Raw genomic sequence first — 17,900 nt, forward strand, 5'->3', positions numbered from 1 at the left:
TTCCTATTTAGTTAATATTAAGGATTGATGTTTCTCTCTCTTTAAAATATTTTAACTTTTATTTTAGGTTCAGAGATGTATGTGCAGTTTGTTATATAGGTAAACACACGATTTGGGATTTGGCATACAGTTTTTTTTCATCCTCCAGTTATTATTAAGCATACCGCGCAGTTTTTTGTTTCCTTACTTTCTGAATTTCTCCCTCCTCCCACCTTCCTCCCTCAAGTAGGCTGGTGTTTCTCTAGACTAGAATCATGGTATTGGAAGAAACCTTAGAGATCATCTAGTTTAGTCCTCTCATTTTATAGTGGAGGAAATACCCTTTTTGTTTGTTAGATTTAGTTATTAATACTGTCCAAAGGAATTTAGGATAACAGAACTCTGCACATGCTTGCTTCTAGCAGATTGTTGTTCTTTAAGTTCCTCATATACAGTAATATTGACACAGCGGTAATTGTGACTGATGAAAATGCTCAAGGACTTCATTTTCAACTCTTTCTTTCCTCTGTTCCTTATTTCCACATATCTCTCAAGCTTTGTCTGTATGTTATATAATAATCTACAAGCAGCCCCAACTATGTTACCTACCTTCCTTAGGAATTATTGCTTGACCCTAAGTTGTTTTTTTTTTTCTTTTTTTTTTTTTGGAGACGGGGTCTTGCCCTGTTGCCAGGATGGAGTGCAGTGGCGCCATCTCGGCTTACTGCAATCTCCAACTCCCTGGTTCAAGTGATTCTCCTGTCTCAGCCTTCCAAGTAGCTAGGATTACAGGCACACGCCACCACACCCAGCTAATTTTTGTATTTTTAATAGAGACAGGGTTTCACCATGTTGGCCAGCCTGTTCTCAAACTCATGAGCTCAAGTGATCCACCCACCTCAGCCTCCCAAAGTGCTGGGATTACAGGCATGAGCTACCATGCCCGGCTGACCCTGTCTAAGATCTAGTCTGAACTATAATGGCAATATTGTCAGTTTTTGTTTGTAAATGACTTCCCTAATCTCACGATTGGAAGGAAATTACTTAGACTGAAAAGCAGCACAGAAAGTAGTGTAGCAAAGTGGTGTTCTGTTGGGTTATCTGCAATCCTACTGTTCCCTTTGTTTAGATATCCTTGCTCCTGCCTTCTCATTAATATACACTTTTAAGTGTTTTTAAAAACTATCTTTTGGCTGTCACTTAAATGTTGGCTTTCATTTTCAAGTCCATAAAGTAATGTTCCTGGTCTGATTTTTGTGGCTGTGTGTCCTCGGTCTTTGACCATTCCATTTCTCTCTTTTTTTTTTTGAGACAGAGTCTTACTCTGCCACCCCAGGCTGGAGTGCAGTGGTGTGATCTCGGCTCACTGCAACCTCCGCCTCCCAGGTTCAAGCGATTCTCCTGTCTCAGCCTCACAAGTAGCTGGGACTACAGGTGTACACCACCACCCAGCTAATTGACTATTCCATTTCTTTTTTTTTTTTTTTTTGAGACAGAGTCTTGCTCTGTTGCCCAGGCTGGAGTACAGTGGTGCAATCTCACCTTTCCGCAACCTCTGCTTCCCGGGTTCAAGCCATACTCCTGCCTCAGCCTCTCAAGTAGCTGGGACTACAGGTGCACACCACCACACCTGGCTAATTTTTGTATTTTTAGTAGAGACAAGGGTTCACCTTGTTGGCCAGGCTGGCTTGAACTCATGATCTCAAGTGATCCACCCACCTCGGCCTTCCAAAGTGCTGGAATTACAGGCGTGAGCCACCGTGCCCAGCAACCATTCCATTTCAACAAGAAGTTTCTAAAGGAGAGAGCAGCTTTCGCTAACTCAATAAGATTGGTCAACTTTCTGTAACTGAAAAAGCTAAAATATTTGATCTCGGTCATTTGACAGTTCTGCATACATATAACTAGTGTTTCTCATTAGGACTCTGTCTTTTCCCTATAGTGTGGGAGATCAAGAATTGTTACAAATCACCCCTCAAGGAACCAGGGATGAAACCAGTTTGGATTCTGCAAAAAAGGGTAATGGCAAAGTTTCCCAGTTTAACAGAGTGGGTAGGTACAGTACTGTAATTAGATTATTCTGAAGACCATTTGGGACCTTTACAATCCACAAAATCTCTTGGCAGAGTTAGAGTATCATTCTTTGTCAAATGTCATGGTATGATCTGATAGATTTAAATGGTACTAGACTAATGTAGCTATAATAATAAGACTTTCTGTAACTGATTGTTGCCCTTTTGTTTTTTGTTTTTTGTTATTTTTTTTGTTTTTGAGATGGAGTCTCACTCTGTTGCCCAGGTTGGAGTGCAATGATGCAATCTTGGCTCACTGCAACCTCCACCACATGGGCTCAAGCTATCCTCCCACCTCAGCCTCCTGAGTAGCTGGGACTACAGGCACACTTCACCACACCCGGCTCATTTTTTGTGGTTTTATAGAGACAGAGTTTCGCCATGTTTCCGAGGCTGGTCTCAAACTCCTGGACTCAAGCAGTCTGCCCACTTCAGCCTCCCAAAGTGCTGCAGTTACAGGCTTGAGCCACTGTGCCTGGCCTGCCCTTTACTTTTAATTGATGTATTTGTGTTTCATCTTTTGCCTACTGGTTTTTAAATATAGGGAATGGTAAGTCTGTAGATAGAACAGAGTATTAAGTAGACTTAATGGCCAGTGATCTTTAGAGTACATCAGAACTGGTTTTCTGATGGCCAGTCTGCTTTTAATTCACTCTTAGACATTAGAGAAATAGGAGGTGTGGTTTCTGCATAGGGAAAATTCTGAAATTAAAAATTTAATGGATCCTAAGTGGAAATAATCTAAGTAAATAGGAATTAAATGAAAGAGTATGAGCTACATCTTCAGTATACTTGGTAGTTTATGAGGTCAGTTTCTCTAAATATAGCCAGTTGGTTGATTTCCACCTCCAAGGTGTATGAAGTATGTATTTTTTTAATGACAATTCAGTTTTTGAGTACCTTGTTATTTTTGTGTATTTTCAGCTGCTTGTGAATTTTCTGAGAAGGATATAACAAATACTGAACATCATCAGTCCAGTAATAATGATTGGAACACCACTGAGAAACATGCAACTGAGAGGCATCCAGAAAAGTATCAGGGTAGTTCTGTTTCAAACTTGCATGTGGAGCCATGTGGCACAAATACTCATGCCAGCTCATTACAGCATGAGAACAGTTTATTACTCACTAAAGACAGAATGAATGTAGAAAAGGCTGAATTCTGTAATAAAAGCAAACAGCCTGGCTTGGCAAGGAGCCAACATAACAGATGGACTGGAAGTAAGGAAACATGTAATGATAGGCAGACTCCCAGCACAGAGAAAAAGGTAGATCTGAATGCTGATGCCCTGTATGAGAGAAAAGAATGGAATAAGCAAAAACTGCCATGCTCTGAGAATCCTAGAGACACTGAAGATGTTCCTTGGATAACACTAAATAGCAGCATTCAGAAAGTTAATGAGTGGTTTTCCAGAAGTGATGAACTGTTAAGTTCTGATGACTCACATGATGGGGGGTCTGAATCAAATGCCAAAGTAGCTGATGTATTGGACGTTCTAAATGAGGTAGATGAATATTCTGGTTCTTCAGAGAAAATAGACTTACTGGCCAGTGATCCTCATGAGCCTTTAATATGTAAAAGTGAAAGAGTTCACTCCAGTTCAGTAGAGAGTAATATTGAAGACAAAATATTTGGGAAAACCTATCGGAGGAAGGCAAACCTTCCCAATTTAAGCCATGTAACTGAAAATCTAATTATAAGAGCACTTGTTACTGAGTCACAGATAATGCAAGAGCGTCCCCTCACAAATAAATTAAAGCGTAAAAGGAGAACTACATCAGGTCTTCATCCTGAGGATTTTATAAAGAAAGCAGATTTGGCAGTTCAAAAGACTCCTGAAATAATAAATCAGGGAACTAACCAAATGGAGCAGAATGGTCAAGTGATGAATATTACTAATAGTGCTCATGAGAATAAAACAAAAGGTGATTCTATTCAGAATGAGAAAAATCCTAACCCAATAGAATCACTGGAAGAAGAATCTGCTTTCAAAACTAAAGCTGAACCTATAAGCAGCAGTATAAACAATATGGAACTAGAATTAAATATCCACAATTCAAAAGCACCTAAAAAAAATAGGCTGAGGAGGAAGTCTTCTACCAGGCATATTCATGCGCTTGAACTAGTAGTCAGTAGAAATCTAAGCCCACCTAATTGTACTGAACTACAAATTGATAGTTGTTCTAGCAGTGAAGAGATTAAGAAAAAAAATTACAACCAAGTGCCAGTCAGGCACAGCAGAAACCTACAACTCATGGAAGATAAAGAATCTGCAACTGTAGCCAAGAAGAGTAACAAGCCAAATGAACAGACAAGTAAAAGACATGCCAGTGATACTTTCCCAGAACTGAAGTTAACAAAGGTACCTGGTTCTTTTACTAACTATTCAAATACTAGTGAACTTAAAGAATTTGTCAATCCTAGCCTTTCAAGAGAAGAAAAAGAAGAGAAACTAGAAACAGTTAAAGTGTCTAATAATGCCAAAGACCCCGAAGATCTCATGTTAAGTGGAGAAAGGGTTTTACAAACTGAAATATCTGTAGAGAGTAGCAGTATTTCATTGGTACCTGGTACCGATTATGGCACTCAGGAAAGTATCTCATTACTGGAAGTTAGCACTCTAGGGAAGGCAAAAACAGAACAAAATAAATGTATGAGTCAGTGTGCAGCATTTGAAAACCCCAAGGAACTAATTCATGGTTGTTCTGAAGATACTAGAAATGACACAGAAGGCTTTAAGTATCCATTGGGACATGAAGTTAACCACAGTCAGGAAACAAGCATAGAAATAGAAGAAAGTGAACTTGATACTCAGTATTTGCAGAATACATTCAAGGTTTCAAAGCGCCAGTCCTTTGCTCTGTTTTCAAATCCAGGAAATCCAGAAGAGGAATGTGCAACATTCTCTGCCCACTCTAGGTCCTTAAAGAAACAAAGTCCAAAAGTTACTTCTGAATGTGAACAAAAGGAAGAAAATCAAGGAAAGAAAGAGTCTAATATCAAGCCTGTACAGACAGTTAATATCACTGCAGGCTTTTCTGTGGTTTGTCAGAAAGATAAGCCAGTTGATAATGCCAAATGTAGTATCAAAGGAGGCTCTAGGTTTTGTCTATCATCTCAGTTCAGAGGCAACGAAACTGGACTCATTACTCCAAATAAACATGGACTTTTACAAAACCCATACCATATACCACCACTTTTTCCTGTCAAGTCATTTGTTAAAACTAAATGTAAGAAAAACCTGCTAGAGGAAAACTCTGAGGAACGTTCAGTGTCACCCGAAAGAGCAGTGGGAAACGAGAACGTCATTCCAAGTACAGTGAGCACAATTAGCCATAATAACATTAGAGAAAATGCTTTTAAAGAAGCCAGCTCGAGCAATATTAATGAAGTAGGTTCCAGTACCAATGAAGTGGGCTCCAGTATTAATGAAGTAGGTTCCAGTGATGAAAACATTCAAGCAGAACTAGGTAGAAACAGAGGGCCAAAATTGAATGCTGTGCTTAGATTAGGGCTTTTGCAACCTGAGGTCTGTAAACAAAGTCTTCCTATAAGTAATTGTAAGCATCCTGAAATAAAAAAGCAAGAACATGAAGAAATAGTTCAGACTGTTAATACAGACTTCTCTCCATGTCTGATTTCAGATAACCTAGAACAGCCTATGGGAAGTAGTCATGCGTCTGAGGTTTGTTCTGAGACTCCTGATGATCTGTTAGATGATGGTGAAATAAAGGAAGATACTAGTTTTGCTGAAAATGACATTAAGGAGAGTTCTGCTGTTTTTAGCAAAAGCGTCCAGAGAGGAGAGCTCAGCAGGAGCCCTAGCCCTTTCACCCATACACATTTGGCTCAGGGTTACCAAAGAGGGGCCAAGAAATTAGAGTCCTCAGAAGAGAACTTATCCAGTGAGGATGAAGAGCTTCCCTGCTTCCAACACTTATTATTTGGTAAAGTAAGCAATATACCTTCTCAGACTACTAGGCATAGCACTGTTGCTACCGAGTGTCTGTCTAAGAACACAGTGGAGAATTTATTATCATTGAAGAATAACTTAACTGACTGTAGTAACCAGGTAATATTGGCAAAGGCATCCCAGGAACATCACCTTAGTGAGGAAACAAAATGTTCTGGTAGCTTGTTTTCTTCACAGTGCAGTGAACTGGAAGACTTGACTGCAAATACAAACACCCAGGATCCTTTCTTGATTGGTTCTTCCAAACGAATGAGGCATCAGTCTGAAAGCCAGGGAGTTGGTCTGAGTGACAAGGAATTGGTTTCAGATGATGAAGAAAGGGGAACGGGTTTGGAAGAAGATAATCAAGAAGAGCAAAGTGTGGATTCAAACTTAGGTATTGGAACCAGGTTTTGTGTTTGCCCCAGTCTATTTATAGAAATGAGCTAAATGTTTATGCCTTTTGGGGAGCACATTTTACAAATTTCCAAGAATAGTTAAAGGAACTGCTTCTTAAACTTGAAACGCGTTCCTCCTAAGGTGCTTTTCATAGAAAAAAGTCCTTTACCCAGCTAGGACGTCATCTCTGACTGAATGAGCTTTAACATCCTAATTATTGGTGGACTTACTTCTGGTTTCATTTTGTAAAAGGAAATCCCGGTGTCCCAAAGCAAGGAGTTTAATCATTTTGTGTGACATGAAAGTAAATCCAGTCCTGCCAGTGAGAAGAAAAAGACACAGCAAGTTGCAGTGTTTATAGTCGGCTTTTACATTTGAACCTCTGTTTTGATTGTTACTTAAGGTGAAGCAGCATCCGGGTATGAGAGTGAAACAAGCATCTCTGAAGACTGCTCAAGGCTCTCCTCTCAGAGTGAAATTTTAACCACTCAGGTAAAAAGCGTGTGTGTGTGTGGTGTCCTTTGCATTCAGTAGTCTGTATCCCACATTCTTAGGTTTGCTGACATCATCTCTTTGAATTAATGGCACAACAATTGTTTGTGGTTCATTGTCTCCTTAAATTAGACTGTAAGCACCTTGATGGAATTCATACTACCTTTTATTTCACATGTGTGTGTGCGCGCACACACACACACACTGCCTAGCTCATTGTAGTATACTAAATACTGATTTTAATAATAAGCTAAACCTTTGAAACCTATTTGCTAATCCCAGCACTTTGGGAGGCCAAGGTGGGTGGATCACCTCAGGTCAGAAGTTTGAGACCAGCCTGGCCAACATGGTGAAATCCCACATCTACTAAAAATACAAAAATTAGCTGGGCATGGTGGCCAATGCCTGTAATCTCAGCTACTCTGGAGGCTGAGACAGGAGAATCACCTGAACCTGGGAGGCGGAGGTTGCAGTGAACCGGGATTGTACTACTGCATTCCAGCCTGGGTGACAGAGTGAGACTCTATCTCAAAAACAAACAAAAACACATCATCTCCCCATAACAAAAATATGACATTCTTATTGTATCAAGAGAGGTGAGAAAAAGAAGCCACGGCAGGATGATTCAAGGGGGTCTGCATAGCTCCTTTTTAAGAATATGCCTATTGGCCGGGCGCGGTGGCTCAAGCCTATAATCCCAGCACTTTGGGAGGCCGAGACGGGCGAATCACGAGGTCAGGAGATCGAGACCATCCTGGCTAGCACGGTGAAACCCCGTCTCTACTAAAAAAAAAATACAAAAAACTAGCCGGGCGAGGTGGCAGGCGCCTGTAGTCCCAGCTACTCGGGAGGCTGAGGCAGGAGAATGGCGTAAACCCGGGAGGCGGAGCTTGCAGTGAGCTGAGATCCGGCCACTGCGCTCCAGTCTGGGCGACAGAGCGAGACTCCGTCTCAAAAAAAAAAAAAAGAATATGCCTATTGCAGGTCAGAGAAGGTAAGCAAACTGCCTAAGGCCACACAGCCAGGTACAGAACTCTCACCAATATTATTGCCAGCAATTGCAATTTTGGTGTTTATTCTTGGTACCAAGTTGGAGACTATAGGGTTCTCTTCCTAATAGAGACCATCTAGCCTTTCACTGTTTTGTGGATACTTCTGTTCTTTTTTTTTTTCCCCCCCTTTTAAAATCTAGTTATTTTTTCTTTTTGGTTTCTTTGATACAGGGTCTCTGTCGCTCAGGCTGGAATGGAGTGGTGCAATCATGGTTCTCTGTGGCTTTGACTTCTGGGCTCAAGCGATCCTCCTACCTCAGCTTCCCGAGTACCTGGTACCACAGGTGCTCACCAACACATCCAGCTAATTTTTAAATTTTTATTAGAGACAGTGTCACTATGTTGCCCAAGCTGGTCTCAAACTCCTGGGCTCAAGTGATCCTCCCACCTCAGCCTCCCAAAATGCTGGGATTACAAGCATGTGCAACCACACCTGGCCTAATTTTTTTTTAATTGCTCATAAGTCATCTTTTCTTTAAAAAAGACAGATGGGAGGCTAAAGCAGGAGAACCACCTGAACCCAGAAGGTGGAGGTTGCAGTGAGCTGAAATCATGCTGCTGCTCTCCAGCCTGGGCAATAAGAGTGAAACTCCATCTCAAAAAAAAGAAAGTACACAATTTTACTTTCTGGACCTAATGGTCAAGGCCAATAATTTGGTCACTTATGAAGTAAATAAAAGCTTTACCATATATATGACCATTTGGTAATGTGAACGTTTATGTACTAAAGGCAGAGTAGTCTAGAAAAAACATTCTGTATCACAGCATCTAAAAATTAACATCGTCTTCATCATAGAACCAGGCTCTGTCTCCTAATTTTTTTTCTTGAGATGGAGTTTTGCTCTGTCACCCTGGCTGTAGTGCAGTGGCACAATCTTGGCTCACTGCAACCTTCGCCTCCCAGGTTCAGGTTCAAGTGATTCTCGTGCCTCAGCCTCCTAAGTAGCTGGAATTACAGGTGCCTGCCACCATGCCCAGCTCATTTTTTTGTATTTTTTTAGTAGAGAGAGGGTTTCACCATGTTGGCCAGGCTCATCCTGAACTCCTGACCTCAAATGATCAGCCAGCCTCAGCCTCCCAGAGTGCTGAGATTACAGGCATGAGCCACCAGGCCTGGCCTTCTAATTCTCATTTGTAGAAGTGGCACCAAAATTTTCCAAGTTCTCATGCAAAAATTCAGGCTCATCTCAGTTGATTTTTTTCGTTTATTTATCTCCCACTAGATTGACAACTTCTAATAGTTAGATTGGTTCTTTGTGTTCCTAGCACAGGGTTCTATGAAGGATACACACAGCAGTTGCTGGCGGTAATATTGGTGAGAGTTCTATACTGGGCTGTGTGATCTTAGACAGTTTGCTTATGTTCTTTGACCTGCCGTAGGCACGTTCTTAAAATGAAGCTGTTCAGATCCCCTGGAATCATCCTGCTGTGGCTTCTTTTTGCCACCTAAATGAAATACCCTTTTAGCTGCTAGTAAGTGAATGATGTTTTTTTGTGAACTTTCCGAAGTTAGATTAGATGGAAGTTGAGAAAAGCCTGATATTCTTATAAAGTTATATATGTGTATCATGGAAAACTTAGAAAATACAAATAAACAAAAATCATCCATGGATGAACCTTGAAGACATTGTGTTAACTGAAATAAACTGGACACCAAAAGACACATGTTATATGCTTCCACTTATATGATATACCTAGTATAGTTAAATTTGGTTACTCTGGGCACATTGCCTATAGATAAGCCTTGCTCCACAAGGAGCATTAAAAAAGAAAAAAAAAGATAAATTCATAGGACAGAAGGTAGAATAGTGGTTACTAGAGACTTGGGGAGGGGGAAATGGGGAGTTACTGTTTGATGAGTACAGATTTCAGTTTGGGATGATGAAAAAGTTCTGGAGATGGATAGTGACAATGGTAATACAACAGTGTGAAAATACTTAATGCCACTGAACTGTACACTTACAGTGATTAAAATGGTAAGCTAGTTGCAATTTGTGTTATCCAGAAATGGTTACCAATTTATTGGTGTATATTCTTTTAGTATTCCTGTGTATGCACAGGGGTGCTTTGTATATACTTTATCTTTAAAATATATCAGGAGGCCTGGCACAGTGGCTCACACCTGTAATCCCAGCACTTTACGAGGCTGAGGCAGAAAGATTGCCTGAGCCCCAGAGGTCAAGGCCACAGTGAGTTGTGATCATGCCACTGCACTCCGTTCTGGGCAACCCCTGTCTGGAAAAAAAAATTAGTGAGGCTTAGTGGTGCACACCCGTAGTCTCAGCTACTTGAGAGGCTCGGGTAGGATTGCTTGATCCCAGCAAGTTGAGGCTGTGATGAGCCATGATGGTGCCATTGTACTCCAGCCTGGGTGATATGGTGAGACCCTGTCTCAAAAAAAAGAAATCCAGATAATTCTGTACGTAATCTAGCTTTTACTGGATGATTAAAATTCTTTATTTTTATTTTTTATTTATTTGTTTTTTTTCTGAGATGTAGTTTCGCATTTGTTGCCCAGGCTGGAGTGCAATGGCACGACCTCGGCTCACTGCAACCTCTGCCTCCCAGGTCCAACCGATTCTCCTGCCTCAGCCTCCCGAGTAGCTGGGATTACAGGCATGTGCCACCATGCCCAGCTAATTTTGTGTTTTTAGTAGAGACAGGGTTTCTCCATTTTGGTCAAGCTGGTCTCAAACTCCTGACCTCAAGTGATCCACCCACCTCAGCCTCCCAAAGTGTTGGGATTACAGGCATGAGCCACTGTACCTGGCCTGGGTTGTTAAAATTCTTAAGTGACTTCATTTTTAATTACTATATAAGATTCTATCTTTCCAGTGTATCATGATTTATTTGACCTATTGCTGAATGTTGAAGGTTTCAGGGTAAGAGGCACAGTTTGCTATTATGTACTTTACTGTAGTAGCAGCCTGGTAGCTAAATATTTGCCTACATCTCTGATTATTTCCTTAGTATAAATTCCTAGGACTAGGATTTTCGTGTTTGATACATGTTGCTAAATTGTTCTTTAGAAAGATTAAACCAGTTTGTGATCTTCCAGCCCCTGTGGTAAATGATAGTTCCCATTTTCCTGTACCTTGCCAACATTGGGTGATATCCAGTTTTAAAATCTTCTAAATCTTGCATTGCTATGAGAACTACAATTAGAGAGGGCTTATCTTCTACTGCCCATTCTCTGTATAGAGCAAATTCCTCTAGACCTGAAGCCCCTTGGAGTTGTCAAGAAACCTTTGAGATAACTCCCCACTCTGTATCTGAGCTGTCACTAGTATTCTCCACTTCTTCAGGATTGCCATGGCAACTAAATTGATGAAAAGATTTAGGAGGCCTTTTCTCTGTTTGCAATTACTATGATCCTTTTTGGATGTGTGTTTGGAACTCTGTCAATATACCCATTGTCTAATTCTGTCCATTGTGTTTTAAAGTTTAAGATTGCAATTTCTAAGGCCGGGCGCGGTGGCTCAAGCCTGTAATCCCAGCACTTTGGGAGGCCGAGATGGGCGGATCACGAGGTCAGGAGATCGAGACCATCCTGGCTAACACAGTGAAACCCCGTCTCTACTAAAAAATACAAAAAATTAGTCGGGCGAGGTGATGGGCACCTGTAGTCCCAGCTACTCAGGAGGCTGAGGCAGGAGAATGGCGTGAACCCGGGAGGCAGAGCTTGCAGTGAGCTGAGATCCAGCCACTGCATTCCAGCCTGGGTGACAGAGCGAGACTCTGTCTCAAAAAAAAAAAAAAAAAAAAAAAAAAAAAGATTGCAATTTCTGATTACATCTGCCTTAGCCATACTGTATTATGTTTGACATTCAATGTACAATGTCTTTGTTTTTCTGTATTTCTGATCTTATTCCCAGAGATGTGTCTATTTGTTCAGGATTCATTTTGCAAAGTGTTTTACTAAGCATCTACCCAAAACAGCTGAAGTCAGATTTCAGGCTATCTTACATCTAAAGTAGCATAGGCAGGAAAGACTGTTGAAGTGGAATTTTTTTCCCTGTTTGTACTGAACCGAGAAAAAGCATATAGATGATAGAGAATTCCTAATTTGGTGTCATTGGTGTCTGGGTATTTGTTTGTTTTTACAGAAGACTGATTAACTATACTTATTCATTAATTTATCTTCTCATTAATAAGCACTTGCTGAGTGCTTACTGTCTGCTAGGCATTAGGGAAACAAAAATGATTAAGCCAAGATTCCTTCTATCAAGGTCATGTGTTCCATTTGGGTATACTAATGCATTAGCAATGTAAATCAAGTAGTGAGAGATCATCTGTTCCTGATAGGAGATGGATTATTGGTGGGGACTTCTGTGTGTGTGCGTGTGTGTATATGTGATAAAGTAAATATAGGAAATGTTAATTATAGATTCTACGTAGTAGATATGGAAACATTCATTGCAAAGTTGCTTCAAGTTTTCTGTATATTTGAAAATATTCACAACATGTCAACAAAACTAGCATGATAAAGCCACTATTTGTGCTAAACTTCAGCTTGTATTTGGATTAGGCTTATTATGTAGTAGTAGGAACATTAGAAATAATTTTTTTTTTTTTTTTTTTTTTGAGACGGAGTCTCGCTCTGTCGCCCAGGCTGGAGTGCAGTGGCTGCATCTCGGCTCACTGCAAGCTCCGCCTTCTGGGTTTACGCCATTCTCCTGCCTCAGCCTCCTGAGTAGCTGGGACTACAGGCGCCCGCCACCTCGCCCAGCTAGTTTTTTATATTTTTTAGTAGAGACGGGGTTTCACCGGGTTAGCCAGGATGGTCTCGATTTCCTGACCTCGTGATCCGCCTGTCTCGGCCTCCCAAAGTGCTGGGATTACAGGCTTGAGCCACCGCGCCCGGCCAGAAATAATTTTAACTCATTAAATACACATGTTTTATGGGAAGGTTTTATATATATATTTATATGTAATGAATGTGAACAAACAAGGGTCTGCTTCCCTCCAGACCAGTTCCGGCTGCTGTGCTGCACATTTCAGCAGTCTTATTAGAATTAGCCACATTCTGCCCACTTGCCCTTACTTCTCATATTTCATGACTCCTCCTGGTGGGGACTTAAGGAGACATTCAAGCTAGGCCTTGAAAGATGAGAAGAATTTTTTCAAGTGGAAAAAGAGGAGTGGCAGCAAGTAAGGTAAAGGTACAGAGTCATGGAATTCCCAGGAAATATAAAGTTGTCCTGTGTTATGGGAAAACAACTTGTGTGAGGCATGTTGGGAGAAATGAGAGATAATTACCAGGGTGTAAAGGGCCTTTTGAATGCTATGTTTAGGAATTTGGACTTTATCCTAATGGCAATAATGACTAACAATTATATAGTGTTCAAAAAGTATAACTCAGCGTGGTATATCCCTAAGGTTTTTTTGTTTGTTTTGTTTTTTGGTTTTTTTGGTTTGTTAGTTTTTTTTTTTTTCTTTCTTTTTTTTTGAGACAGAGTCTTGCTCTGTTGCCCAGGCTGGAGTGCCGTGGTGCAATCTTGGCTCACTGCAACCTCCACCACCCGGGTTCAAGCGATTCTCCTGCCTCAGCTGGGGTTTCACTGTGATGGCCAGGCTGGAGCACTAAGGGTCTTTATGGAAGAAAAAGACATGATAAACAAGGCTTTTAGGGAACTTCTACAGTAATGTAGCAGTGTTAAAAGTATAGATCAGAGCAGCATAGTAGAAATAGAAGACTAGAGCTAATTGAGGGAGCACTTCAGAATTAGAATCAAGAAGTCTTAGAAACCTATTGGTTTTATTCTCCCTAATGTATTTGACCACTTGCCTGCCAGGGAATTTGTCTAAGTTATAAAAAATAATTCCTTTGGGAAACCCAAAGGAAAGTTATCTGTTAATAATTACCCCACTACTATTTTTTCTGATTTATGTGATGGCCACATAGAGGTTAGATGTGATGGTTGTGACAGCAGTGACTAATATAGCCTATGAAGCATTTTGGTCAGATATCTATGTGCTTTCATTCCAGGTTTACTGAGGCAGACCTTGGCTAGGATTTGATCAGTGATGTAACTACTCATGCGTACCACGTGGTGGCAATGGCGTTGCTGCAGACCTTAGCAGCAAAGCAGTGTTAGAGTAGCAGTGGAAACCTTTGTGAAGCTAGGAATACATTTTCTGGTCATAAAAACCTCCTGAAAATTATGAACTCAGTATAGCAGGAGAAAGAAGATGGCTTGGTTTTAGTAAAGGGCAAAGTCATTTTTAAGGATCAGAAGAAGAAGAAATGGAGAGTGAAACAGTGTGTTCCTGCCCACACTCCCACACTGGACTTTTTGGCAACCGTTGATGTTCCTTCTCAAAGTGATTTTTAAACATGTATATTTTGAAGCCAGGCATGGTGGCTTATGCCTGTAATCCCAGCACTTTGGGAGGCCAAGGCAGGCAGATCACCTGAGGTCAGGAGTTCAAGACCAGCCTGGCCAACATGGTGAAACCCCGTCTCTACTAAAAATACAAAAATTAGTCCGGGCACGGTGGCTCATGCCTGTAATCCCAGCACTTTGGGAGGCTGAGGCGGGCGGATCACGAGGTCAGGAGATGGAGACCATCCTGGCTAACACAGTGAAACCCATCTCTACTAAAAATGTGGCAGGCGCCTGTAGTCCCAGCTACTCGGGAGGCTGAAGCAGAAGAATGGCTTGAACCTGGGAGGTGGAGCTTGCAGTGAGCCTAGATTGTGCCACTGCACTCCAGCCTGGGCAACAAAGTGAGACTCTGTCTCAGAAAAAAAAATTGATTGGGCATGGTAACAGGTGCCTATAATGCCAGTTACTTGGGAGACTGAGGCAGGTAGAATTGCTTGAACCGGGTAGGCAGAGGTTGCAGTAAGCTGAGATTGTGCCATTGCACTCTAGCCTGGGCGACAGAGTGAAACTCCATCTCAAAAATAAATAAATAAAATAAAATAAATTTTTAAAAAGGATATTTTGGAAAACTCCTTACATACCGAAATTCTTTTTTTATCAAATACTTGGACTTAGCACATTCTTCTTTGAAATGGACCAATAAACAACAGGAGCCCATAAGCAAGAAGAACCCATTATTTTAAGAGTAACTATCCTTACAGGCTTTCTTAGGGCTCTTTCTGTTGAATCCTTCCCTCTCACAGGTCTTGCTAATGATATCTAGGTGGACACATTCTAGATAAGATGTCCCTGTCTAGAATGGCAGCACCATGAGGACTGTATCCTCAATACTAGGACAGTGCCTGGTGCTTAATAGATAGTAAATAGTTGTCTAATTAACTGAGCAAACAGATAGACTCATAAATTAGCTTTTTGCTTTTTCTGTTAGAAACTAAAGGTTCAGGTCTGGCACAATGGCTCATGTCTGTAATCCCAGCACTTTGGGAGGCCAAGGCGGATGCATCACTTGAGGTCAGGGGTTCAAGACCGACCTGGCCAACATAGTAAAAGCCTGTCTCTCCTAAAATTACCAAAATTAGCCGGGCATCATGGCAAGCACCTGTAATCCCAGCTACTGGAGCGACTGAGGTGGGAGAATTGCCTGAACCTGGAGTAAGAGGTTGCAGTGAGCTGAGATGGTGCCAGCCTGGGTGACAGAGGGAGACTTAAAAAAGAAAAAAAGAAAAGAAACTAAAGGTTCAGAGCATCCCAGAAAAGGAAGAGTCCTCACAAGCCAGTAATCTAGGCAGGATTACTGATAGTATTTTTCTATTTGTTGTATTTTTATAAAATGCCATAGATAGGGGGCTTTTTTTGACATTACATTAGTCTAAAAATCACACATTTTTATATGAACTAACCTAAATGTCTGATGAATCTCACAACACCAAGTCTTTGAAATGTGCCTGTATAAATAAAATATTAATAGATTAATGCTAATATTAAATATCGATAATGTTTAAATACCTTAATTTTTTCACTCCCTAGCTTTAAAAGAAAATAACCAACCTCAAAAGGACATCACAATAAATCAAGTCTATTTGGGGGAGTTGGAGGATTTTTTCCCTCACTAGCATCATTTGGAAATAATTTCATGGGCATTAATTGCATGAATGTGGTTAGATTAAAAGGTGTTCAGCCAGAACTTATAGTTCCATACTAGGTGATTTCAATTCCTGTGCTAAAACTAATTTGTATGACATATTTTCATTTAATGGAAAGCTTCTCAAAGTATTTCATTTTCTTGGTACCATTTATCGTTTTTGCAGCAGAGGGATACCATGCAAGATAACCTAATAAAGCTCCAGCAGGAAATGGCTGAACTAGAAGCTGTGTTAGAACAGCACGGAAGCCAGCCTTCTAACAGCTACCCTTCCATCATAACTGACTCTTCTGCCCTTGAGGACCTGCGAAATCCAGAACAAAGCACATCAGAAAAAGGTATGTAATGTTGGCCAAACACTGATATCTTAAGCAAAATTCTTTCCTTCCCCTTTATCTCCTTCTGAAAAATAAGGACCTAGCTCCAACATTTTATGATCCTTGCTCAGCACATGGGTAATTGTGGAACCTTGGTTCTTGTCCCTGCTTACAACTAATATACCAGTCAGAGGGACTCAGGGCAGTCATTCGTGTTGTCTTCTGAGTACCTACAACAAGTAGATGCTATGGGGAGCCCATGGAATATAGATGGTATACAATATAGCTCTTGCTCTATTGGAAGCTAAGTGGAGTAGGAGAAATTGGTGACAGGCAACCCCATAATTTCAGAAAGCTATGAAAAAATACTCAGACATATTCCTTATTACACTGGTGTCACATCACAAAGACCTATTTAATATGCTTCTGATTTATAGGAAGAGACATCCTATACTTCAGGAACTGCACTTTGATCCACAGAAAGCCTAGTGATGTAGAGCTCCTGTTAGTTCAAAAGGAAAAGGAAAGAACACAGAAAGCCTAATTTTATGCAGCAGAGTCAAGTGCTTTATAGCAATGTTAACAGTTACCAAAAAAAATCCAGAGGGACCTCTGAGAGGATGCCATTGGAGTAACCAGGCAGGTGCAGTTGATCAGAGCTAATTTCCTAGAAGAAGCGAGCACTGAGCTGAGGAATAATGGCATAAATGAAGGAAAGTGAGATGGAAATTTGAGTTTTTAATTGGAAAGACAACACATCAGGCAGGTTTTTAAACAGGGGCAAACACATAGACACTTAGGAGAGGCTGGGCATGGGGTCCCCACCAGGATGCTGCTTAGAAACATGCAGGGGTGGTGAGTGCTCTCAAAGTACACTTCATTCCTATCTCAGTGATTCTTATCTGAGTGTTAAAGTTCGTTCTTCAGCACCCTGTTCCACAGTCCAACTGGGGACTTTAAGGCCTTTCTTTGAGTCTTTCTAGGAACTCAAGTCTGTTACTTACACAGAACAGTGGCCTTGGTCCCCAGTTGTGCCTTGCAGTATTTTTGTGTTCAGGAACAAACAGTAGCTCTTGGATGAAGAAGCTAGCTAGAAACTCTGTTGCTATGGCAGTGCTTCAAAATGTATTTCCTTAAATGCTTTCATTGTAATTATCTTCATTTAGTTCATCTCTTAGATAATGAGAGTTCAGAGTCCCTTTCCTAGTATAATACTCTTCTTTGAGGTGCTTTCACCATCTTCAGTCTAAACACAGACTAGACTTTCAATTCTAATGTGTAAGATATAAAATGTTATTATTGTGTGACTTTGAATATCTGTGTAAATCTACTATCTCCTCTTTGGTATATACGTGTGTTTATTTTTTTCTGCAGATCTATAACTGAAATGCTTCATTTCTGAATCATTTTGGATATCACAGCTTAATACCAGCATAAGTTTTGAGCCTTTTCCTCCCTAAATCTGGTTGAGTCTAACTGAAACTCAAATGAACTTTTAAAAAATAATTTTTTTCTTTAATTTTTTTTTAAGTAGAGACAGGGACGCACTGTTCACTAGGCTGGTCTTGAACTCCTGATTTTGAGCAATCCTCCCACACCTCAGCC

The 17,900-nt window shown here is 40.7% G+C and overlaps 1 protein-coding gene across 21 annotated transcripts in view; it reads left to right on the top strand.

The window, feature by feature from the left end:
- The window catches only part of BRCA1 (BRCA1 DNA repair associated), a 99,046-nt gene that overhangs the window by 43,647 nt on the left and 37,499 nt on the right, over window positions 1–17,900 (top strand). For 10 of the 21 annotated variants that reach the window (XM_073005268.1, XM_073005271.1, XM_073005262.1 and 7 more), the window contains 4 exons: window positions 1,922–1,998; window positions 2,976–6,401; window positions 6,807–6,895; window positions 16,145–16,316. In XM_073005268.1, the coding sequence (XP_072861369.1) occupies window positions 1,922–1,998; window positions 2,976–6,401; window positions 6,807–6,895; window positions 16,145–16,316 (3,764 nt within the window). Of the gene's footprint in view, window positions 1–1,921; window positions 2,032–2,975; window positions 6,402–6,806; window positions 6,896–8,118; window positions 10,115–16,144; window positions 16,317–17,900 lie in introns of those variants that run through there. The other 11 variants (XM_073005279.1, XM_073005278.1, XM_073005277.1 and 8 more) reach the window with 5 other exon arrangements.

This window comes from Chlorocebus sabaeus, chromosome 16 (assembly GCF_047675955.1).
Source record: "Chlorocebus sabaeus isolate Y175 chromosome 16, mChlSab1.0.hap1, whole genome shotgun sequence".
In the NCBI taxonomy this organism is placed as follows: Eukaryota; Metazoa; Chordata; class Mammalia; order Primates; family Cercopithecidae; genus Chlorocebus; species Chlorocebus sabaeus.